This window comes from Talpa occidentalis, unplaced genomic scaffold (assembly GCF_014898055.3).
Source record: "Talpa occidentalis isolate TD23 unplaced genomic scaffold, MPIMG_talOcc4v2.1 talOcc4.16, whole genome shotgun sequence".
Taxonomy (NCBI): domain Eukaryota; kingdom Metazoa; phylum Chordata; class Mammalia; order Eulipotyphla; family Talpidae; genus Talpa; species Talpa occidentalis.
The window spans coordinates 75139044-75164676 of NW_023601653.1; the positions used below are offsets into that span (position 1 = coordinate 75139044).

General features: G+C 54.4%; 1 protein-coding gene across 1 annotated transcript; it reads left to right on the forward strand.

Annotated features, from left to right (window-relative positions):
- Positions 1 to 306: 306 nt before the first annotated feature.
- On the forward strand, positions 307 to 20483 carry IL17RA (interleukin 17 receptor A). Its single transcript, XM_037514612.2, has 13 exons — positions 307 to 447; positions 6683 to 6707; positions 7418 to 7564; positions 8368 to 8483; positions 9779 to 9905; positions 11591 to 11638; positions 11758 to 11921; positions 12545 to 12628; positions 12969 to 13053; positions 13679 to 13690; positions 13967 to 14068; positions 16532 to 16573; positions 17417 to 20483. Exons 1-13 carry the CDS (start codon positions 307 to 309, stop codon positions 18901 to 18903), a joined length of 2580 nt encoding a protein of 859 aa, XP_037370509.1. The 3' UTR covers positions 18904 to 20483.
- The last annotated feature ends 5150 nt before the right edge of the window (positions 20484 to 25633 follow it).

Here is a 25633-nt window from a genome sequence, read left to right on the forward strand (position 1 = left end):
CGCGCCCCGCGGCTCGGGCGGGCCGGGCTGGAGGCCCCGGGAGGCGCGGGGCGCGCGGGGCGCCGGGGGGCGCGGGGCGCCGGGGAGCGGGGGGCGGCCGCACCTGGGCGCGCGGGCGGGGGCGGGGGCGGGGCGGGCCGGGGAAGGCCGCGCCCCGCCGAGCCCGCCCCGGACCCGCCTCCCGCCGGGCTGGAAGCCGGAAGCCGGCGCGGGAGCGACCTGGGCCCGCGCGCGGAGGGGAGGCCCCGGGCGTCCCTCGCTGCGCCCCCAGCCCCGGCCGGAGCCGTCGGCGACGGTGCCGCGACCATGGGGGCCCCGTGCCGCGGGCCTCCGGCTGCCCCCGGGGCGCGGCTGCTGCTGCTGCTGCTGCTGCTCCTGAGGGAGCCGACCCTGGCCCGCGGCTCCCTGCGGCTCCTGGACCACCCGGCGCCCGTCTGCGCCCAGCCGGTGAGACCCGACGGGCCCCGAGGATGCTGCGGGGCCGGGCCGGGGCCGGCCGGGGGCGGGGGCGGGCGCGGGCGCCGGGAGAGTAGATGCCCCGCGCTGGGCAAGTTGGGGGGCTCAGGGGGGCTCCGCGACTGGGGCAGGCGGCGCAGGAGGCTGGAGACCCCGGGGCGCCGGGAGCGCGGCGGGGGCCGGGGAGGAGAGGGCGTCTGAGGAAAGGATCGCGGGGCGCGCCTTGCACAACCTGAGCTGGCGTCCTGGGCGGGCGCGAGGCCGGGGTGACACCTCGGCGCGCCCCACGGGGGGAGGACGCCGCGCGCGGCCGGCGGGGGCGGGGTGAGGCTGCTTAGAAATGGGGGGCGGGGTGGGGGGGAGACTTCGGCAGAGTCGCCACCAGACCCGACCAGCCTCTACCCGGTGCGCCCCGCAACCCCCCTGCTGTGTCCAGCCCGGCCAGGCAGGCGCTGCGGAGGCTGGTCCAGACCCCAGAAGCTTCCCCTCGAAGGAGTCCCCCAAATCCGCCGCAGCCGGGCTGGAGGGCCGCTGTGAGAAAGGTGGGGGCCGGGACGGGTATCAGCCCCCTCTCCCGCCCCCCACCTGCCCCCGGGCCCCCGCGGCTGTGGGGCTGTGCTCCTGAGTGGGGTGGCCTGCGGGGCCGAGGGGCTGCAGCGGGAAACACGCCCTGTGATCCCCCAGATTCAGTTGGGTGGTGTCCAGCAGCTCGGAGACACCTCCCCGGGGTGGGGGGGCAAAGCCTAAGATGAAAACGGGGCCCCTCCAACTCCCCCAGCACTGTGGGGCTGGGATAATCGCAGGTTTTTTAATCTGTGGGGTCACACCCCCAGCTGCGCCCACAGGACGCGCACACCCACCGTCCCCTAGAGGCCTGGGGAGGACTCTCTGGAGGGGAGACCGAAGGAACAGCAAAGGGCTTCTGGCCTCCCCTGCCCTCCCTTCGAGCTCCCAGATTCTCGGCCCTCCTCACACCACCCGAGAGCCTGAAGGATAGCGCTGAGCATCTGAGTCAGAGGATATGAAACAGCCTAAGAAGAGAGCTCTTCAGCTCATTTTGTGACAGATTTACCAAAAGAGGGTGGAGAGTGAGTGAGTAGCAGCAGGGTTGTTTTCTTCAAGTGAGTGAGTGGTGTTGGGAAATGCCCTGTGATTCCCGCTAGGGCCCGCGTGCTCTGCAGCGCCTTCCTGCAGACTCGGCCTGGAAGTTTTCTTCCCTTGGGAGTCACTGCTCATTTTTCTGACAGCGATATGCCAGCTGCCTGCAAAATCCGGGGTACTGTTGCTCAGAGCTGAAACTCGAAAGATTTAACTCCTGAGACCTGGTGTCCAGGGGCTTGAATCATCTAGGAGGGGGGAAGGGGAAGAAGACATTTGGGCTGCCCAGAAAGTTTGTGAGAACCTTGAAGGCAGAGGCTGGCAGAGCATTCCAGGTGGTGGTGAGGGCTGAGGCCTTGCAGGGAGGGTAAGAGTGTGTCTAGAGTGGAAGGTCTGCCTGCCAGGAAAGTGAAAAAAGAAGCTAAAAGGGAGACAAGAGGCCACCAAGGCATGAAAGCTGGCCTGAAAGTTTTTTTTTTTTTTTTTTTATGGAGGCATGTTTATTTATTTGTTTGTTTGTTTATTTGTTTGTTTTGTTTATACATGCACTGGGTACAGCACGGGAGGGTGAGAGAATTCACCAGAGCCAGAGCGGGGAGCAGAGCAGGCAGAAGGAGCGAAGTACACTGCTGAGGGGAGCAGCGGGCGTCAGGAGAGGTCTGCGCGCCATGTGGGACCCTCCTCCGGTGGCCGGGGAGCAGCCGGGGATCGAACCGGCGCTGCAGAGGCCACGGGCAGCTTCGCAACCCAGCGCTCAACCGCTGCGCCACCGGGGAGGCTGGCCTGAAAGTTTTTGACTTCAGTTGCTTGGTGGGAAACTATGGAGAAGTCAGGGCAGGGCTGTGGTGTGGCTCTGGAGAGGATGGAGAGGGAGCTGGCTGGCCATGGTTGTCTGCCCTCCCCTGCTTTCCCTGCTCTCCCACAAGTTTCCTTCCTCCCCCTTATCTATGTACAACTGGTCCCAGACAGCTTAGCCCCATGGACCAACAGCTTCCCTGCTTCATTGACTTGTCCCTTTAACAGGAAGCCACACCCTCAAATTTCCCTCCCTCCACTGATATTTTAGCAAGTGCAACACTGAGGGAGAGGACTTGCACTTGGCCTACAGGCCCCGATTTGTGTCCAGACTCCACCATTCACAATCTGCCGCCTGTGCGGTGCAGGCTGCCTGTGAGGTGCAGGCTGCCTGTGACTAGGTGTCCGCATTCCCAAGTGAAAGGGCTGGGGGGAGCCCTCCAAGGTGGACCTGTAGCACTTTCCAGAATCTAAATGTCTATCCAAAGTCCCACCAGAGTCACTCCCACTGATTCTAAGACAGAGAAGAGCCTTCCGCCTGCAGACCTGACCTGCTGCTGGCCCAGGGCTGCAAGCTCAGGATGTGGGGGCTCGACAAAGGTTTGTGGAGCGAAGATTTAAGGAGTGAGTGAGTGTTTGAAGGAGTGGAAAGCAATTGCTTGGAAATATCTGAGCAATGATAAACTGACACCAGACATAGCACTGAGACTCTGAGGTGCTTGGATTTAGCGCCTCAAAACCCGGATGACCCAGTTGCCTATAGAAATTGATAGTGGAGAATCTGTACATAATTGCAGGGCCCTGGGCAGTCTTCCGCCTGGCCCTTCCCTGGCCAGGGCTGCGCACTGCTTTGCCGCAACGGCCAGCGCACCAGAAAGCATGTCAGCAAAGGCACCGGCTAAGAGTTAACCAGCGTTAGTGTTAACACACAATTTTCTAGCCAGGATGTGCCTCACGTTACCCATTCTTTCTCCTCTTGTGCACTTGTGGTTTTGACTTGTGGTCGGCAACCTGTTTGGTTTAACCCATATCTTCTAGTTGCTAGAGGCTGTTTTCAGCCATGCCATTTTTGGGGTTGCACAATATCCTTGCCTGGCACAGGCATTTGGGCAGGCAGGGTGGGGTCACTGTGCATCACAGAGCTGCAAAGTTAATAATGAATTCCTTGGCCACAAACCTGATGCCTCACGGCCTCGCCCACTGCTTTTGGCAAGCAAGGCTTCCTTAACATCAAACAGCATCCACCAAACAGGAGCCCCGGCTTCTCCCTCAGCCGAGGGCTCAGCTGTCCACCTGTAGGCACGAAACCCCTCCCATTTTCAGCCCCTATCTTGACCATTACTCCTGGTCAATAGATTTTTATGCAACCAATTCCCTAATTAATGCCTGCCTAATGTTCCATAGTAAGTAGCGTTCTCTTCAACCTTTTCTGTTTTGATGGACATTGAGATTTAAACTGGATCTCAATTTACTTAGCCATTCCCTATTAATGGGCATTCAGTACCACAGAAAAAGAGGAAATGTTACCCATGTTCTAAAGGAAATAAGCTTAATTCTAAAATTTGATAAATCACATATACTCTGTATATGAACCAATCTCACTTATGATTCAAACAAATTGATATAGAATAGTAGGAAAAAATAATATACCATTGGTCCGTCATCAGCAAATCATCAACATAATTTATTACACCAATAAAGGAGAAAATCTAAAAAGTTATGTTAATAAATGCTGGAGAGGTAGTACTAAAAAGAAAAAAATTTAACGATTTTATTTATTTTTGCTTAGAAGAGCTAGGGTATAGGCCAGAGGTGGGGGGGGGTGGAGTGGGTGGGATGAGAGGATTCACCAGGAGACAGAGTGGGGAACAGAACAGGCAGGTCTACTGAAATACACTGCTGTGGGGAGCAGCAGGCGCGGCAGGAGAGGTCTGCTGCGCCATATGGGTAGCTCCCTGGTCCGGGATCGAACTCAGGCCTTAATGGTGATAGCTCTGAGACTTAACCCCTAGGCCACCAGGATGGCCCTAGAAAGAAAATTCTTATGTACGATGACAATCAAAAACGTAGGCCAGCAGCCTAGTTAAACCACCAAGCTATTTCCATCAACCACAGGAATTAGAGGAACTACCCGCCAGCGTCATGTTAATCACCTGATTGCATTTTCAAACCCTTGCATCTTTCTCTTGGTCTGCATGAAGACAGGTGTCTTCTTGCATCATCTTGCAATGGCTTTTGAGTACCTACCAGTGGCCAATAGGGAGTCACCCAAAACAGGTATCTGTTTGCCTTTTCTGGAAGAGTCCCCACCTCAAGGACACCATGACCCAGTCCTGGAAGTTTTAAGTAGGAGAAGAATGAGCAGGTTCATGGGAATGAAGCTCTTGCCCTTTCAGGATCTGAAGTGATGCTCCTTCGGGTGAGCAGAGGCAGCTAGATGAGTTTTGTTGTTGAACACTTGATGGCAGAGCTGTGATGACCCCAATCACCAGGAGCTAAATGAGACACGAAAAGTCTAGACCCCAGGAACTTAAGCATTAGTGTCCTAGAAAGGTAGGCTGTAGATGAACAGCACCCTGAGAATTGATCCTGGGGCATGCTTAAGGATATTATCCCCTCACCCACTTTGTGAGTGAACCCCGGGGGCACAGCGTCCACTCCCTCCTGTTCCTTAGCCTGCCTCTGCTCTGCCTGCAGACTATGCAGGTGCCGACCCTGTTGTCTTATCACACACAGACACCAAACCGCTCTGCCATCCTTAAAATTGTATTTCTGGCCAGCTTCAACCTCTGACTTTCAGCCCCGCTCTCCCTCCCTGCTGGAGACATTAAGTCTGAGTTCTTTTTTTTTTTTTAAGATGTATTTATTTATGCATACAAGAACTGGGGTACAGGCCAGAGATGCAGTGAGCGGTGGGGTGGTGAGAGGATTCACCAGAGACAGAGTGGGGAGCAGAACAGGGAGACTGACTGAAACACACTGCTGAGGGGAGCAGCAGGCGAGACAGGAGAGGTCTGCTGCACCGTGTGGGTAGCTCCCTGGCCAGGGATTGACTCATGCTGCAGAGGCTGTGGACAGCTTCACAGTGCAGTGCTTAACCCCTTGCGCCACCAGGGAGGCCCCGAGTCTGAGTTCTACCTGGCCCTCCTTTTCCCCTCTGTCAAATCCGAGTATGTAATAATGTAATATTGGCTTCCATTCATCCAGCACCTATCCGTGCCAACCTCCAGGAAGTGGCACCAGTTATTAAAGAACAGCCATCACATGCCCGAAACTGCACACGTATTAGCAGGCTCTCCAGCCAACAAAATTCCTCACATTGATGCTCTCGGGCTCCCAGAGAGACATTTAACAGTGCCCGAGCCTTGTGTTACTTCATGTAGTTGCATGACTGATACATGAATCCATTCTCATTGTTTAAAGTTTCGTGTATAATCTGGATATGTTAAAAGTGAAAGGCTCCCTCCACTCACATCAGCCCTCTCTCTTCCCCAAGATTTTTTTATAGTTTTGTATCATTGAATTCTCAACAACAATGTTATATTTGTGCTTCCAGTTCCTCAGCTGTAAAATGGGAGTAAGGAGATTACACATAAGTGTGTTATGAGGATGAGAGACCCTATATATAAATCACCCAGGGAGTTTGTACGGCCTTAGTGAGGTGTTTTTTTGTTTTTTTTTTTTAAGATTTATTTATTTATTTATACAAGCACTGGGTACAGTCAGAAGCGCGGGAGGGTGAGAGAATTCACCAGAGCCAGAGCGGGGAGCAGAGCAGGCAGAAGGACCGAAGTACACTGCTGAGGGGAGCAGCGGGCGGCAGGAGAGGTCTGCGCGCCATGCAGGACCCTCCTCCGGTGGCCGGGGAGCAGCCGGGGATTGAACCAGCGCTGCAGAGGCTGCGGGCAGCTTCGCAACCCAGTGAGTTTTAGGGACTATAGTTTTCACCCCCTCGCAGCCCTGTGCTACCTCGTTATCCAGACCAAAGGGGTGAAGTCTCGAGAGATTTAGAGGCCTTTTCACCAAGCGCGCCCCAAGGGAACCTCTCAATGTCTTTGAAAGTTGGCAAGTTCTAGCTCATAACAGTTACTCAGACACTGCCAGTCTCATTATGCCCTCTGCTCTATCACTTCTCATCCAGGCTGACCTCAGTTAGGCAAGATGAGACAGGTGCGGATAAGATGTCCCCCCATCCCAAGAATAGTCCTCAAAGTGAGAAAGGAAGCCTGTGTTTATTTCATTCTTGAGAATGAGCCAGGAGAAGGTGCCCAGAGCCTGACTGGTGAATTCAAGTCCTTTCACAGCTGTAATTATCTCCTCTTTCCTTCCTCAGGGCCTGAACTGCACCATCGAGAAGAGTAAGTCATCTTTTTCTGTTCTTGTTGTTGCTTTGCTAATAAAGTGCTAACCTCGTGCTGATCTCTGATAGAAGTGCTGCCAGTTTGCTTCTGTTTAGGATTCGGGTCACATGCAGCACAGGGGGGCGCTGAGCATCATGGGTGTGTGCACCTGTGCTTCCTATCACGACGATTCCTTATGCCCAACTCAGGAAGCGAGAACTAGAATTGCCATTTGGATCTTGAAAGTCTTCTCTGGGGTGCTGCCTAGTTTGTAATGTGATTTGATTTGCCAGAGCTTGTCGCTGTAAAGTGAGAGACAGCTGTGATGCTGATTTTGCTTTGTATTTTAATTCAAGAAGGAGACACATATTTCAAGTGTCTGTGCTAATTGGGACCCCTGGCATATAAAAAGTAAAGTGACTGTTATTACTACCCCCTGGCACCTGTACCCCCTTTTCCAGGCTTGGCTTCATCTCAACACCAGTGTGTGTTTTGTCTTCTCACCTAAAATGCTCTTTAGACTTCAGAGCTTTGCAGTGACCCTAGGCATGCACTGGAAAAGAGGGAGCAGGGCAGGGAAGCTGAGAGTCCAGCGAGGTCACAGGCCCCTGGCTGTTTAAGATCTAGCAACCTCGCCCTACTGCTGGGCTAGGCTGCAGTTTCGGGCAGTTTCTTCAGTGTCTTGCAGCGCATGGGAGTTTCTGATTGCTGCTTTTCCTGGCTACCAGGTACCTGCCTGGATGACAGCTGGATCCGCCCGCAAAACCTGACCCCTTCGTCCCCCAAAGACGTCCAGGCCCGGCTGCATTTTATTCATACCCAGGATGGAGACCTACTCCCTGTGGTTCACATCACCTGGACCCTGAAGACAGATGGTGAGGGGGAACATCAGCTGGGCCCCCACTCCAGGAGACCCTCAGACTGGGCCATCCAGCTCTCCCACCAGCCTCAGAACTGAGCTCCCAGTACTGTGCTCAGACAGGAAGGCCCATGAAAGGGCCCATCTTGTCAAGTGGGGACCTCCTCGGTGTTTTATATTAGCCCACAATGATCTTCTCATCCCACCTCCTTCACAAAAGACCTTCCTTTAGTCTAAAATCTTTTCTCTCCCTGCAGGTAGAGAGGTGGGAGGTGGGAATATCAGATGGTTACTTCTCTGACTACTGTACCCCAAATATTTGTACCCCATACTCCAGAAAAATGATAACGCACTTGCCAGCCTGATAAGAGCTGGCACTTAAATCAACATCCCCCAAACCTCTTCAGAGGTAGAGTTGTATCACAGTGTAGGGAAGGTGGTTATGAACAAGAGCCGCCCCCACATTTGTGAACAGGAGACTGGGGGAATGTTCTTTTTGAGGGTCCCAACTCCCCCTGACTGCTGCAGCCTCTTCAAGGATGGGGGGCATGGCTGCCTGTGACCCACACCACCTTGCCAGCACCTGTGCCACAAATTTGTAAAGCCTTTGCCGCTAGGCCAATGTCAAGTGGCCCCTGCAGCTGGGATGTGTCTGCAAGGCAGCAGGCCAAGTCAGGCGCAAGCGCGAGCTGGAAGCACAGGAAGGGGAGGGCTGGGTCAGATCTTCATCTAAGACTAAGCAAGTGTGAGCCACGGAAGGGACACGCCAGCAGCTTGTCTTGATCTGCATCTGTATCCTTTCCTCCCTCCACCCTCCAGCCAGCATCCTGTTCCTGAGGGGTGCAGAGGTGTCTGTCCTGCACCTGAATACCAACGAGCTTTTATGTGTCAAGTTCAAGTTTCTGTCCCAGCTGGAGCATCGGTTTGGTCAGCGGGTAAGAATCAGCTCCAGATGAGCTGTGTTCCTCTGATGATAATGGGGGGCAGAACCCATTTTTGCAAACGTCCCTGACATGCCCACCCCTGCTTTTTCTTCCAACCCTATTGAGCTGTTCATTCTAAAGTAGGAAGCATGGGAAGATGACTGTGACAGCCCATGGTTCTCAAGGCATGGCCCTGGGACCAGCAGCACTGGCGTGTCCCAGGAGCACCCCACGCCAGCCCTCCTAAATCTGAAACTCTGTGCATGGCTGGTGCTTAACAGGCCTACCCCGTGCTTCTGATGCAGGCTCCACTTTGAAAACCGCTTGTTTAAATCTGCAAAAAGTGGCCATTTGAAGATACCCCTCTCCCTTGTTTAAATACAAAGATAAATCCCCTCTCCCTTGTTTAACCAGGCCTCTCAGACTGGCTGCTCTGTGAAGGGTGAGGACCCGGTGCCTAGAGCTACTCAGGCACAAAGGACCCCACCTTCCTCTGCCAGGGTGACTAGAATGGGTGTTGGAGTCTGTGTCATCTGCACAGATTCTGTTATTGTGGCAGCAAGGATGTCTGCAGGCCTGGGTGAGTGGGGGTCTCCTTAGCCCACCCTCTGCACTCGTGTGCTCCAGAATTCTTAAGAGATCATGGAGTTCACATTTAAGGAGGAAGAGTCAAAGTTAACAATAGTTTTTAACTGCCTCTGTATGCCAGCTCTCCTAACAGCCCCACCGGTACTGACCCAATATTGCTCTGAGCGCTGGGCAGATGGAGGACTATTCTGGCTTCCCCAGTGACACTGCTCTACTCACAAGGCCAGATCTAGGTTTTGTAAAATAGGCAGAAAAGATAGGAAACAAGAAACAAAGATACCAGTGCCTCCCATCTTGGGTTTTGTTCTGATTTTTGCTTTCATATTTAAAAAAAAAAAAAAGATTTATTCATTTATGCATACAAGAACTGGGGTGTAGGCCAGAGGTGCGTGGAGGGAGGTGAGAAGATTCATCAGAGACAGAGTGGGGAACAGAACAGACAGATCTACTGAAATACACTGCTGAGGGGAGCAGCAGGCAGGATAGGAGAGGTCTGCTGCTCCATGTGGGTAGCTCCCTGGCCGGGGATTGAACTCGTGCTATAGTGGCTGTGGATAGCTTCATAGTGCTGAGACTTAATCCCTTGTACCACCAGGGAGGCCTCTGCTTTCTTATTTTTGACGGATTTTTTGGGAGCAGGCAGGGGAGGGCTCTTTGGACAACGATGGTCAGAGATCTGTGTGTGTGACCTATTAACCCCCTTTGTCCCTTCTCTTTAGTGGCATTTTAACTTCAGCCACTTTGTGGTCGAACCTGGCCAGCAGTATGAGGTGACTGTCCACCACCTGCCCCAGCCTGCCCCTGGTGGGGACCCAAATCACGAGTCTCAGAACTTATCCGTGCCTGGTAAGATTGCCCTCCCACACCATTGCCTCACCCCTAGGCTGTCTGGGACGACCACCTGCAGGCAGCTCAGGGCCTCCCTACCCAGCTGGACACTTGCTGCCATTGTCACATGTAGTTCCCAAAGAACAAACAACTACCAGGGGCCAAGGGCTATTTGGCGGATGGTTGCAGCCTCCGCCCCTGAAGGCAAGGCCCGTTCCCTGTGCACACAGTGGCTGTTGGCCCAAGGCCCCAGGGTTTTATGGGAACCAAATTCCTTCCCTCTGGAGAAGCGCACACCGGCCCTGGAAGTCTCAGGAAGACAAGCCACTCGGGAGAGCTGGGACAGCTGCCTCCAGCCTAGTCTCAGCTCTCACCACCTGTTCTTCCCTCTGTGCCCCACACCTTCCCTGCACCACCCCACAGGCAACACCACCCCTCCTCCCACCACTCACCTGTCCCACCTTCGAGGACCGCCAGATTCTCTTCTAAGGCATCATCTGATGTGTGTGCTCCTTCCCCCACAATGTCAGGCATAACCTTCATTACCCAGTGTTCCAAGCCAGCTCATCTGAAACCCCAAATCCCCCTTGGGGGGGGGTCTGAGTTTTGCACCCGTTCATTCAATCGTCAGACCCTCACTGACTGCCCTGCATGTAATGGGTGGTCCAGAAATGTTTGTTAAGGATGGTGATGGCCTTCATCATCCCTGGAGCCCCCCCCCACCTACATGCACACACACGCACACACACACTACCTGCCACCCTGCTTAATATAATGTTACTCCTTGATATTACATTGTCATATTATAATTATGAGATTATATTATGCTGGCTTTTGTTTTACTGGTCTCTTCTGTTGGAATGTACTCTCGGAAGGGTGGAGATTTTGTCTGTTCCCTACTGTATCTCCAGTGCTTAGCACAGGGCCTGGACCATATTGAGTGCTCAGGAAATATTAATTGAATAAGTGTGAAGGGTGAGGACCTGGTGCCTAGAGCTACTCAGGCACAAAGGACCCCACCTTCCTCTGCCAGGGTGACTAGAATGGGTGTTGGAGTCCGTGTCATCTGCACAGATTCTTTTATTGCTGCAGCAAGGGTGTCTGCAGTCCTGGGGTGAGTGGGGGTAGGACACTGACTCAGTCCCAAGGCATTTCATGCCCGTCATGTGTCTCCTTAGACCAAAGTCCAAACAGTACAGTGAAGGAGAGTTGGGGAGGGGCTCGAGAAGTTACGTGTAGAGGCAGTGGTTCTCAAGGGTCTGGGGCCCCGGGTCAAATACCCTTGGATAGTGTTAGAAATGCAAGTTTTCAGAACCCACCCCCGACTTACTGGCTCCAGAATGAAATGACTGAGACGCAGAAGTTCAAGAAACAAAGTGCTTCTCCCTTTGTATACAGGCAGAGGCCACCTGGAGAGGAAGTTGCAGGCAGGAGAGCAGGGACTGAGTGGACTAAGACTCCTTGGCTACCCAAAGCAACCTTGAATCTGGAAGGTTGAGAGGGATGAGGCCCTCCAGGTCAGCCCATAATTCTCTGGAACCTCTGGCCAATGGCCACAGTCTAGTCCTGGGCTGGCTTTGAAGGAGGCGTGTTTGAACAGTCTCCCACAAAGGAAAAGGTTATTATCCCTGCTGTGAGGAATCAGGAAGAGCAAGCTTTCAAAGGCAAAGACTTAAAAGTTTCACTTTATTCTCGGTTGACAGGCTGCAGGCACCCCCAGATGAAGGTAACCACACCGTGTGTGAACTCAGGTAACTGCGCTGGCGGCCTGGCCAGGGGCCTTCATTCAGTGCCGGTGGGCTCACGCACACATGCTTATGTGCACGCACACCCTTTCCTCACACCCGGCCCTTGTCTGTGCCCTGGGCAGGCAGCCTGTGGGATCCCAACATCACCACAGAGACCATCGAGGCCCGGCAACTGCGGGTGAGCTTCACCTTTTGGGAGGAATCCACCCGTTACCAGATCCTGCTGAGCAGCTTCCCCAACAAGGAGACCCAAAGCTGCTTCACAAGAGTCCTGGATGTGCCTGCGGTAACTGCCACCTTCTTAGCCCCTTAACATGCCTGGAAGCACCAGCTTTGCTTCCCCTCTGTGGCCCGAGGCTCAGCACTCAGCGCTGTGCTCCATCACTGCCGACCCCATCTGCGGTGGACATGCAGTGGACTCTCGTGGATCTTCCCTTTTTGATCTTAGAGTTGTTAGAAATAGAGTTGATGTCTACCCTGCCCACCTTTTTTTGTTCTTCCTCCCCCATGTCCATCTTCCTCTATTCTCTTTTTGTTTCGCCTTACTCCACTTAGGCCAAAAAGGATTTCCACAAAAAGGTGGAAATCAAGACAAAAGAGAAATAAAGATGAGGAAGTAAGGTGAAGCCGGGGTAGGACCACGTGCAGGAGAAAGAGTGTATCAGCCTGCTGGGTGAGATCACAGATCTGTTCCGCAGTCCCCAGCGCAAGGAGGGAAATCCCAGTTACAGGATGTTTCCTTGACTTAACAGCAAACAGTTGCCATAGGGGAATGTCATTTTTCCTGGGACAGAAACCTGAAAAGTCTTCCTCCCTGTGGCCCCCCCTAAGGTACCTGATGTTCCCCACAGCTTCCTACAGCCAGACCCCAAGTTCTTATCCAGTAACCTATGCACCTTCTCTCTCCAGCCCACCCCAGAGGACTTCCACCGGCGGACCAACGTCACACTCAGCCTGTCGAACTTCAGTGGGTGCTGCCGCCACCAAGTACAGGTGGGTGATTGCAGCGTAGACAGGTACAGGAGCACACAGGTGATTCTTTTAGATAAGGGGGGCGGTGGGCAGGAGCTCGGGTGCTCCTTGTACTGCTACCCTCTGGGATTCCCTGGCTGGCGAGGGAGTGTCTCTGCACTGTGTCTCCAGCCCCCTTCTCCAGCCTCACCTGGCCCGGGATCCTTTGATCCTCCAACCTCTCAGTGATGGGTGGTCTGACCTGGCAGCCAGATGGAGTCCTGAGTAGTGCACCAAATATCCTCTGCTGGCCAGAAAGCACCTGTGCGTCCGCATGACTCCTCATCATGTCCTCTCTCTCCTGCCCTCTCTGCTCTCACAGATCCAGCCCTTCTTCAGCAGCTGTCTGAATGATTGCCTCAGACACTCCGTGACTGTTCCCTGTCCCAAGAGCCTAGACTCTCCAGGTAGGGAGCACACAGCAGGGCGACTTTGGGGTCAGGCGTCCTGACCAGGCCCTAAGTGTGGGGCAGAGGGATCCCGGCCTGCAGGTAGGGCTTTAGAGAGATGCTCTCCTGGTTGGGCTTCTGATTGCCTTTTGTGTGCTGTGTAGCCTCAGCCCGCGTCCTTAACCTTTCTGATCCTCCACTCTGACTGGAAGAATGAGAGCCGTTCATTGTCGTAGAGTTACTTGTATGCCATGTACTGAACACAGTGCCTTGACTTACCATCTGTCTTTAATTCGCACAAATTTGGGCCACGTGGAAGTGCACACTGCCTTCCAGGTCGTGGGTGAGGAAACTGTACCACAAAGCTGTCATATCCCTTATCTAAGATCACCGGCCCAGAAGGCCCAGAAAGTGCCGTGACTTGGCTCTGACTTGAGCCTGTGAGAATCTACCCCTTCCCCCTTTTCTTTCAAAACTCTCTGCAGCCTAACTTGTGGCTACATCTGCATACTAATCAGAAAGCAGCAGATAGGGCACTGGCTGGGATGGAACCAGCCTGGGTGGGAGGACCACTCCATCCAGGGCCTCAGGGGATGTGACTACTGCTAATAATTATTCCATTTTCCCTTTGTTCTTCTTGCAGATTTGATAGCAGGTAAGCCCAGCCCCCTGACTCCTAAGCCTCAGGTAAGACCCCTCAGGGCATGTTCCCCTGAGGCCACAGGAGAAGGCCCTGACTTGGCCTTGGATGGAGCTAGGCAGACAAGGCTGAACCAAGAGGCCAGCATGGGGTGAGGGTAGGGGGTGAGGTCCCCAGTGGGTAAGGTACCAGCCAAAGGCCAGCACGAGGCCTACAGTGGAGCCGGGGAACCCCAGGGCTTGCGTCAAGGCCTTCCCTGCCCCCTCACTCACACTGTTCCACTCACCACAGAGCATGTCCCCCTGTGGGTGTATGGGCTCATCATGGCCGTCGCGGTCCTGTTGGTGGCCTCCGTCATCCTGCTGATCCTCTGCATGACCTGGCGGCTGGCGGGTAAGGAGCAGAGGCTGCGGGCCTGGTCCTGGGGCTTTCCCTTTTGCTCCTCTCTTTCTTTCTCCCCAAGGCCCCCTACTTCCCACCCAGTCTCTGTAAGGCTGTCAGGGGGCACCCTTCTACCTCAAATTAAGAACACATGTTACCTCTCTTCGGCCATATCTTAGTTGTCAGAACTCCAAGCCTGGAGTCCAGCTGAGCTGGGCCCACCTCCCAGCACCACGGCTTACTACGTGGGCAGGCTGCTCGCCTCTCTGAAGCTCAGATTCCTCATGTAAAATGGAAATTATATTGGAACCCACACCAAAAAGCCACTGTACAGATTATGTGAAACAATGCGTATGAATTCTCAGCATAGAACCCACCACACACTTTTGGCTCAATATATGTTAGCTGCCTTGATTTTTTTTTTTTTTAAGATTTATTTATTTATTTATACAAGAACTGGGGTACAGACCAGATTCACGGGAGGGTGAGAGAATTTACCAGAGACAGAGCGGGAAACAGAACAGGCAGACTGACGAAATACACTGCTGAGGGGAGCAGCAGGCGAGGCAGGAGAGGTCTGCCATGCCATGTGGGACCCTCGCCAGCCCGCCGGGATCAAACCAGCACTGTGGAGGCTGCGGACAGCTTCACAGCGCTGCGCTCAACTGCCTGCGCCACCAGGGGAGGCCCTCGCCTTGATATTAATTGGTATTAATATTATTAAAATCAATAGGTCGGGGACCTCCCTGGTGGTGCAGGCAGTTGAGTGCAGTGCTGTGGAGCTGTCTGCAGCCTCTACAGTGCGGGTTCCATCCCGGCCGGCCGGGGAGATGCCCACATGGCGTGGCAGACCTCTCCTGTCTTGCCCACTGCTCCCCTCAGCAGTGTATTTCAGTCAGTCTGCCTGTTCTGTTCCCCGCTCTTCTCTGGTGAATGCTCTCACCCTCCTGCACATCTGGCCTGTACCCTGGTTCTTGTATAAATATTTTTTAAAAAATCAGTAGGTTGGAAGGAGCTCAAGAGGGTCCCTTCATCCAAAACGATCAGCCAAGCAGGTGGACCAACCTGAGCAACCCCATCCTGCAGCCCACCTTGTATAGATGAGATCAGGGAGAGTAGTGAAAGGGACATGCTTTGGTAGAAAGGGCTCAGGGTGGACCCAGTACACAGGGGTGTGGAGCCCAGCTCTGCCTCTTTGGTTTGCAGGCATAGGCAAGGTTGCTTAGCAAACCCTAGATTCAATTTTCTTTCTGGAAAATAGGATAACACCTCCCTCTCAGGGCTGAGGTGAGGATGAAATGAGCCAAGGAAGGTGTTTGCTTGTGGATGATAATAAGTATCAGTTCCCTCTCCCACTGCAGCCCCTCTCCCCAGCCCCGACCCCTGCTGGCCAAATTCTAAGTAGGAGAGAATACCATGTCCTGGTTGGGACCTCAGCTTGTCCCTCCCCCTGCACAGCAGTGGGCTGTTTTCTCAGTGATCTGGGAGGCCAGCCCATACCTACAGGGCTGGTCAGAAGTAGTATTAATCATTATTAACTACTGCTGTGCAGTGGAAAGAACCCAAAAAGTCCATTGCGAGAGTCCTTCCCCAGAGGATTGCTGGGTCACATGAGGGAATGTCTCCGAGCACTGTATAAACCATCGTCATCTCTGTCGCCCCTCTGACCTCCCCTGCGGTGGCCCACACCACAGCCAAAGGGAAGGACAGGAAAGAAACCTCACTCCCTATATCATTGTCTTTTGACAGTCTGGGCCAAGACCCAATAGGTGGGAATTGAAATTAATGTTCTGGAGGCTTCCTTGGTCGCCCATGGCCGTTCATGGGACTGTGACACTAAGGAGCTGACTCTGCTGCACTCTTTCATTTCCTCTCTGAAGGGAGCAATTACTTATGTTGGTTTCCTCTCCTCACCACACAAATACCAAAAGGTAATGTGGGTACCCCATGGGGCAGCTTCTGGAGACGTGTTGTAAGAAATTCCCTCCTGCAAGGACTGTGCTGGGGAAAAGGAGGCTTTCCCTCAAGTGGGAGTCTGCTTGGGGGTGGCCATGCTGTGGGGAGGGCAAGGGAATTGGTTCAGTCACTAGAGACTGGGGTGAAACCCCATCACATTCTGGGTGATCCTCCTGGGTCGGGGCTACAGAACACTTATGATTTAGCTGAGCAAATGTACGATGTGCCGACGCCTCACACACACGGCTGGGACACACACACAGATCTCATGAAGTCCCACCCCCCACCCCTCAGCCCACAGACACATCTCACAGAGAAAGTGAGTCTTCCAGACCACACAGCCGGCAGTGGTGGGCCCACGATTACCCCCAAGTGGCCCTTAGCCGGTCCCCCAAGGGGCCGTGACACCCCTGACCACTGTCCAGGCTGCCCTTTCTTGTCACCTGGTCCGTGCCAACAGCACAGCGGTGCTCCCCTCAGATCTCCATAAACTGGTCCCTATTTCTCTTTTCCTTTCAGGTGCACGTCGTGAGAAATATGATGTCAACACCAAGCACACAGGTCAGTCTTCTGCGGTCTGGGCGGCCGTTTTAAAGGTGTGGTGGTGGGTTCTCTTGCGATACATGGGTGAGTCGCTTTCTGTGGTTTAACTCCCGAGACCTCACCTTCAGAGGACCCGCCTAATAGCACCCCCACGTGGGCGGGACCTCAAATGACAAGGCTGGGATTGGGTTTTTTAAATCACTTGGCCAAGGAAAGGGAGATAAGGGCACCAAATTTTGTGGAAAGAGAGTCTCCCAACAGCAGATATTTTGCTCTGTTGGCAATCCTTTCTGTGCCTTTTTGTTTCTCAATTAAAATAATAAAAGTAGGGCCTCCCTGGTGGTGCAGCAGGTTGAGCGCAGTGCTGTGAAGCTGTCTGCAGCCTCTGCAGCCCCAGATCGATTCCCAGCCGGCCAAGGAGATCTCCATATGGTGCGGCAGACCTGTCTCACCCGCTGCTCCCCTCAGCAGTGAATTTCGGTCAGTCTGCCTGTTCTGCTCCCCGCTCTGTCTCTGGTGAATCCTCTCACCCTCCCACATCTCTGGCCTGTACCCCGGTTCTTGTGTAAATAAATAAATCTTTAAAAATAAATAAATAAACAGAAGTACAGGCTGGAGATGAGATAGGAATGTGAGAGAGAGTCTCTTTCCCAGAAGGCACCAGACTGATTTTTCTCAGGCAGCCAAAATAGGTGAAGCAGCAACACTTGCAGCTTCTAAGACTCAGGTGAGGGAGCCGAGCTCCGTGTGGTCCAGGCCCTTCCCGGGCCGGCCAGCTGGGGGCGCTGCCCTGGCCTGTGCTGTGGGGTCAGCACGGACACTCACTGGGCCTGTGGGCTTGGCTTCCCTGTTCTCCCTCAGATGTCCTGCCCGCCGATGCCCTGACCCCGTCACCCCTGAAGCCGAGGAAGGTCTGGATTGTCTACTCCGCCGACCACCCCCTCTACGTGGACGTGGTGCTAAAGTTCGCTCAGTTCCTGCTCACCGTCTGCAGCACGGAGGTGGCCCTCGACCTGCTGGAGGAGCAGGTGATCTCAGAGGTGGGGGTCATGACCTGGGTGAGCCGCCAGAAGCAGGAGATGGTAGAGAGCGACTCCAAGATCATCATCCTGTGCTCCCGAGGCACCCGGGCCAAGTGGCAGGCCATCCTCGGCTGGGAGGCCTCGGCCGTGCAGCTCCGCTGTGACCGCTGGAAGCCCGCGGGCGACCTTTTCACGGCGGCCATGAACACGATCCTCCCAGACTTCAAGAAGCCAGCCTGCTTCGGCACCTACATCGTCTGCTACTTCAGTGACATCAGCAGCGAGAGCGACATCCCCGACCTCTTCCACATCACTTCCCGGTACCCGCTCATGGACAAATTTGAGGAGGTCTACTTCCGGATCCAGGACCTGGAGATGTTTGAGCCCGGCCGGATGCACCGCGTTGGGGAGCTCACCGGTGAGAACTACCTGCAGAGCCCCAGCGGCTGGCAGCTCAAGACAGCCGTAGAGAGATTTCGGGAGTGGCAGATTCGGTGCCCCGACTGGTTTGAGCGTGAGAACCTCTGCCCAGCGGATGACCAGGACCTCCCGTCCCTGGACGAAGAGGTGTTTGAGCCACTGCTGCCCCCGGCAGGCGGCATCGTCAGGCAGGAACCACTGGTGCGGGAACCTGCCTCCGAGGACTGTCTGGTGGTGGATCTGATTGTCAGTGAGGAAGGAAAAGGGGCATCAAAGCTGGACCCTCAACTTCAGCCCCAGGGGGTGCCGGCAGCCCAAGCCCTCCAAACCGCCGTGTTCCCCGTGGAGACAGTCCCTCCAGCTCAGGCCGTGAAGCCCATCCCTGGGGCAGTGGGAGACAGTACAGCCGGCCAACTGGCCGTAGTGGAGCCAGGTGAGGCCTGTCCACTGCTGGAGGGCAGTGGCCCTCAGCGGAACAGTGTCCTCTTCCTCCCGGAGGCCTCACAGGACCCACCGCTCTGCAGCACCCCGGCAGCCTCGTCCGGCTTCCTGGACGGCTGCAGGGGACAGCTGGAAGGCTTGATGCTCTCCCTCTTCCAGCAGAGTCTGAGCTGCCAAACCCAAGCAGAGTGGGAGAGGCCGGCGGTGGGCCTCAAAGACCTGCATACCCCCTTCGAGGAAGAGCAGTCTGACCAGGGCTATATCTCTAGGAGCTCCCCTCAGCCCCCCGATGGACTCACAGAGATGGGGGAAGAGGAAGAAGAGCAGGACGTGGCTCAGTCAGCTAAGCCCCTTTCCCCTGCGGACCTGGCGCGTCTACGAAGTCTCCAGCGACAGCTCTTCTTCCAGGAGCTTCGGAAAAACTCTGGCTGGGACAGTGTGGAACTGGAGAGACCAAACTCCTAGAGGCCTCTCAGACCCTGAGCATTGAGCAAAGGGGCATGTGTGTGCCTGTGTGTGTGTATGTGCTCTTGGGTGTAGGTGTGTGAAATGCACCTTCAAAATGTAAACATTTGATTCTGATCCCAGTGTGTCCTTACCTTTTCTTTCTCTGACAATGTGGTTATCTTCCTTCCTCACAAGAATCCATATCCTGTTCCCCAGAGACAAGAGCAACGTGTCTGGGAGTCTCCTTCATCCAGTCATCCTGCATCTGCTCTGCCCCTCCTTCATGCAGGCATCTGAGAAACAAAGATGAGTTACACCCAATGTGGCTCTAACCCTCTCGGCGCTCACCCTCCAGTGTGAGCAATAGGTTAGCAAGCAGAGGATGGTCCTGTGAAGGTCTCTTGGCGACTAGAGGCCTGCCCAGGGCTGGGAAAACAGAAAGGGCACCTGGCCTGGGGAGAGATTCCTGGAGGAGGTGACATATGAGCCAAAGAAGAAACTAGTTTTCTGGGCCACGAGACTGTGGCTGGAGAAGGTGAAAGTCCCAAGACGGAGCAGGCTGTGGGGAAGGGCCGGAGTGAGGCCATCAGCAAGCTGAGCCTGGAGTGGAAGAAGGGAGGTGACCAAGGGTGAGGCAGGGAAGGGAGGTAGCCAGAGCCCAGGCAGGGGGAGCCTTCAGGGCCACTGGAGCTGACACAGCAGCTTGAAGGCCTGGGGCTTTATCTGATGCACTGTCACCCTTTAGAGGAGGAGGCTGAGGGCCAAATATACCCAGAAGTCAACTTCCTTGGGCTCAGGTTGCATCCTTCCAAAATGGAGTCTTGTGAGGATGAGCGTGCTTGCGGAGACTTGGGTGGCGTCACACCCAAGGAGTGCTCCCCACGTGGACACCATCACAGCGTACAGGCATGGCAACCCCACCACTTCTGGCGGGTGAGCCTCCCAGGCTGGCTAAATCTGTTCAAGAGAAGCACTCACACCTGATCCCGGGTCAGGACGCGATGGGAAGCCAGGCACTGTTTATCTCGCCTCCCTGCCTGTTGTTACTGCTTCCTCCCTCCAGTGTTTCCATCTTCAGATTATAAAAGTGTTAGCAGGGGCCTCCCTGGTGGTGCAAGAGGTTAAGACACAACCTGTTAAGCTGTCTACAGCCTCTGCAGTGCAAGTTCGATCCCTGGCCAGGGAGCTACCCACATGGCGCAGCAGACCTCTCGTGACTCACCTGCTGCTCCCCTCAGCAGTGTATTTCAGTCCATCTGCCTGTTCTGCTTCCCACTCTGGTGAATCCTCTCATGCCCCACACCTCTGGCCTGTACCCCAGTTCTTGTATGCGTAAATAAATCTTCAAAAAAAAAAAGTGTTAGCAGGTAGGGCCTCTCCTGGTGGCGCAGCAGTTGAACGCTGGGCTGCGAAGTTGCCCACAGCCTCTGCAGCACCAGTTTGATCCCCGGCCGCCGGCGAGGGTCCCACATGGTGCGCAGACCTCTCCTGCCGCCCACTGCTCCCCTCAGCAGTGTATTTCGTCAGTCTGCCTGTTCTGTTCTCCTCTCTGGCTCTAGTGAATTCTCTCACCCTCCCATGCTTCTGACTGTACCCAGTGCTTGTATAAATAAATAAATCTTTAAAAAAAAAGAAAAAAGTGTTAGCAGGCAGATTGAGAGGGGACCCTGGAACCCTCAAGCATGCATGCTCTAATGGAATTCTGCCCCTACTGCAGAGAGAAAAAGCAATGCTCAATGTGTGTCTTTAATGGGGTGACCATGCTCAGAGGGCAGAAGAGAAAGGAGATAGTCTTCCAAGGAAACTCCCAAAGTCACCCACGCCCTCGTGGGTAAATGCCTGGCCGAAGAGTGTTGCCCTATAGTGGGGCCACCTATAACGGAAGGGACACAGTGCAGGTTTTCTATGACCCAAGCAGACGGGGTAAAGGAGGAGAAAGTCCTGGAGCCCGCGGTGGTTTTTGCAGGCTTTCACTGGAATTTACCAGGTACACAGCAGGCAGGGGTGCTGGGGGGCCGGGAGGCTGGCAGGCCTCCCAGCCCCCAGCAAGTCTTCACTCTGGGCTCTCTGCTCTTCCATTTGTTCTGCTTCTGTAGGCGTCCCCCTGACGCCACCCTTACAAGCACAGTCCCAGCCCAGGTGAATCCCATCTACCTATGCCCGTACCCCACTCTGGGTACCCACCATTGGGCATGCATTCAGGACCGCGGGGTTCCAGCATCTGTCCTGATGGCGGGAGGGCAGAAAAGCCTGATACTTTTACCTTACCCTACAGTCCACCCCCTCAGGGTTTTCTGCCAGACAGTCTATAAACATCATGTACATTTCTCGGCAATAGAACACTGCAGCCGTGGCCCACAGAAGCAAATGAAATACATCACAATATAACAAAATACAACAGAACACAAATAAGTCCAGGCAGGGCACCAATCTAATGGCAAAAGACAAGATTATTGGCATCAGCAGATGATCCACCAAATCTGCTGTCGAAGGCGCTGCTCATACAAGGGGGGAACCACTCACGGCATCTGCCGTCACACACCAGGAGGCGTCAGGCTTCCTGGCCTTCTCCGGCTGTAGTGTAAGCCACAAGCCACACACCGCATCCACCCCGAGGATGCACGCACTCGGGCTGGCGCTTCTATTCTACTGCTGGGGGTAATCGCCAACCCTCAGGGTTTCTGTCTGCGGTCGCTCCAACACTCGGCTTTCACAGCCACCCATGCCACACACAGACCCCTGCACTCAGGCCAACCCACTGCACACGCACACGGGTCAGGGATCCGTGGATGCAAGCTCCACATGCGGCCTCTCTTGGGCTGTGGGCTCCATCACAAGCCACGTTCCCCACCCGTCCCCCATGGACAGGTTCCCCAGCTCCTCACACTCACTCATCTGTGAGCAGGGCATCACCCACAGGTGATTTTAAGAGACTCACTGGCCTTCTTTAGCTTACTTAGTGCTCAACAGCCGCTCAGGGCTTCTCAATCTCAGTACCGGCTTTTGCTTGCTCAGTTGGCTTTTTCTCTGCCTGGCTGCAGAGAACTTGGTGAGGGCTTCCTCCCTCAGCCAACTGTGGGCTCTTCTACCAAGGCCCACTGGCCGTGCCTTGATTTTAAAGGATACCATCCTGGGCCTCCCCGATGGCGCAGGGGTTGAGCGCTGGGTTGCGAAGCTGCCCGCAGCCTCTGCAGTGCCGGTTCGATCCCCGGCTGCTCCCCGGCCACCGGAGGAGGGTCCCACATGGCGCGCAGACCTCTCCTGCCGCCCGCTGCTCCCCTCAGCAGTGTACTTCGGTCCTTCTGCCTGCTCTGCCCCTCGCTCTGGCTCTGGTGAATTCTCTCACCCTCCCACGCTTCTGACTGTACCCAGTGCTTGTATAAACAAATAAATCTTTAAAAAAATAATAAAATAAAGGATACCATCCACCCCCAGGGTCCCCAAAACATACCAAACTTGCCAAGGTCTTCCGCCTTCTGGCAGGATTGTTAGTCCATTAGTCCAAGTTCATCGGCTTTTCCCTTTGTCCACACTGGCGAGCTCTGAACCGGGGTCCTCTCTTCCCCGACGATTCTTGCTGCCTCGGGGGTCGTTGGCTGGTCCTCCCGGGCGTCTCCTCCACGCGAGTTCTCGTCCCGCAGCTCCCGGACCTTGTCCATCTCCTGTGCTGCCATGACGCCTCCAGCGTCGTCACAGGCACACACAGTCTGTTACTCCTCAGTCCCTCCAGGTCTTCGGAGGGCTCCATACCCGTCTGCATGGATCATCCTGCCGACTTACGCCAATTGTAAGGGCCCGAAGGGACACAGGGCAGGTTCTCTATGACCCGAGCAGACGGGGTGAAGGAGGAGAGAGTCCTGGAGCCCGCGGTGGCTTTTCAGGCTTTTATTGGGAGTTACAGGTACACGGCAGGCAGGGGTGCTGGGGGGCCTGGAGGCTGGCAGGCCTCCCAGCCCCCAGCAAGTCTTCACTCTGGGCTCTCTGCTCTTCCATCCATTCTGCTTCTGCTGGCGTCCCCCTGATGCCGCCCTTACAAACCCAGTCTCAGCCCAGGTGAATCCCATCTACCTATGCCCACACCCCACTCCAGGTGCCGCCCTCAGGCATGCATTCAGGGCCGCAGATCCGTCATCCATCCTGATGGCGGGAGGGCAGAAAAGCCTGATGCTTTTACCTCACCCTGCACCGCTGAAGCCCGAGAGCCTGCCGCAAGGCTGAGGCAGCTTCCGGTGGGGCCCCAGGGGAAAGGAACCGGCAAGTCTGGGACAAAAGGAGCAAAATCAAAGTGAAGATAAAGCCTGCGAGGGCCAGGCTCCCCGGGGCCTCTCCCCAGCGTGACTCTTTCAAGTGTCTCTCCAGGTCTCTCCTCCAAGTCCCCCAAGTCCTCTGTGGAACAGCGTTATCCCCCCAGAAAGCGGAGAGTCCAGGTTCCCTGCCCCTCCGAAGGAAGGGTGGAGCGGAGCAGCGGGGAGAAGCTGAAGGATCTTGGGAAGAAGATTGGGAGAAGAATTGGGGAGGCACCTGGAGCAGAGACGTGTGAAGCTGTGCTTGCTTCTCGGCCTTGGACTCGCACCCGGGACTTGGGGACGTGGAAGGAGATGCTTGGGAGAGACAGAGACGTGGGCGAGGGGCCCGTGGGGAGGCTGACACTGGCATCTTGACTTGTGTTTTGATTTTGCTCTTTTCCTTCCAAACTTGCTGCTCCCTTGGGGTCCCACCAGAAGGTGCCTTAGACTTGTGGCAGCTTTTGGGCCTCCGTGGCCCTGCTCTGGGCCAACCCTGTTTGGCTGGGCAGTTACCCATGAAGGGTAGGGTAACTGTGGTTGTTTAATTGCAAACTATTTTAACCATATTCTTTCTCTTCTTTCTGTTGCACACTAATTGTATTAAAATTCCTTTCCATTGAAAGACTTACACGTAAGAGTATGCTTTGTCTTTGTGCAGCAGATGGCAGAACCCATTTAGAGCATGCGGGTTTTGGGGCCTCAGGGGAACCTTCATTCCGCCCACTAACACCTGGTGCAAGTCCAAAGCCAAGAAGCAAGCCTCATATGTCTCTCTGCTCCCTGTGATTCCTTCCATGTCTCTCCAAGAGTTCTCTCTTGAGTTTATCTGCCTTCCATGTTAAGTAGCTTCACCTGGCCACTCATTTCCACCCCATCACTTTGTCGGGCCGGGAACATGAAACCTCCCCTTTCCATGGAGATATTTATGTTACAAAAGTAATATGAGGGCCTCCTCGGTGGCGCAGCGGTTGAGCGCTGGGTTGCGAAGATGCCTGCAGCCTCTGCAGCACCAGTTCGATCCTGGGCCACCGGGTGAGGGTGCCACATGGCGCGCAGACCTCTCCTGCCGCCCGCTGCTCCCCTCAGCAGTGTACTTCGTCACTCTGCCTGTTCTACTCTCCGCCCTGCTGAATTCTCTCACCCTCCCGTGTCTCTGACTGTACCCAGTGCTTGTATAAATAAATAAATCTTTAAAAAAAAAAGTAATATGAGATCTAATACGTATAGTGAGAGCCAATAAATGTGTTGGCTGAAGGGTCACTGTGGGGAGGTAGAAGCAATATCATCTATAGGTGCTATATTATAGAAGATAAAGTAACTGCCCCAGCCCACAGCTTTAGGGTGTGAGTTGGGGTGCCCTCTTGTTTTCTGCCAGGACAGAACCTTTGCTGGATGCCTGCTTCCCACTCACAGCTCCCCCCATCACTTCTAAATGGCTTCCACGTCTGTCCCCTTGTTTTGGCCTCTCACCAGCTCTCCATGCCCCTCTGCCCTCCAGGAGGTGGCACTGGGTGCACACTCTTGTCCATTTAAGTTGGTTAAAACAGGTGGGTCACCTGTTGAGTCAGATTTGCCTGTTAGCAGCGCTTGGAGTCCCCTCGTGATTTTGAAGGATGCTGAGAAGCCTTTCCAGCATGCCTCCTCCTGCCCTGGTACCCTGATTCCTTCCCTCAAGGAATAGCCCCTTAGGTTATTAATAATCTAGTGTCAATTCCTTTACTGGCTCCTTCTTGAGTAAGTAGAAGAAAAGACATGATCAATGAACCCCCTGCTTTTACCTGCACCCCAAATGGGTATCCTGTGGGTAGACTTTTGTTCAATGCCTCTCCCGTGGAATGCATGCAAAAATGAAAAACAGCTTGTTACCCAGAATCATACAGCTTTCATGCAGAAGCGAAACCCAGCTTACTGCTCAAGTCTGAAGGCTGCCTGGGGTCGTGTGGATTTTGAAGGTGGACAGACCTGGGTTCAAACCTGAATTCCCTTCTGACTGGACTGTGGCATTCAGCAACAACTCCATCCTACTGGTCTCAGCTGCCTTGGAGGTGGCTGTAATGAAATGAGCTAATGAGCACCAAGGGCCTCAGGCAATCCATCAGGATAATTCCGTGTTCTGCCCTGGGGCCAGAACTTCAGCTGCGTAGTCAGATGCAGCCTCAGGCAAGGCCAAATGTGGCCCTTGTTGACCCTCACGCATAGCGCACCCCCACACCCCTTTGCACCTTGGACAATGCACCTTCAGATACGTGCAACCAACCCAATCGGTGAAAGTGACCTCATTTAGCTAGAAGACACATATAAATATTTATAATATGTTTAATCAGCTTAGTTTACCTCTAGATTTAGGAAGCAATGAAGACATGGTCTTATTTGTTTAATTATTTGACGTGTAAATTTGGTCCTGTTATGACTTTAAATGTCTGAAGGACAAGGACCATTTTTGCAGATGTCATCTCATTTCA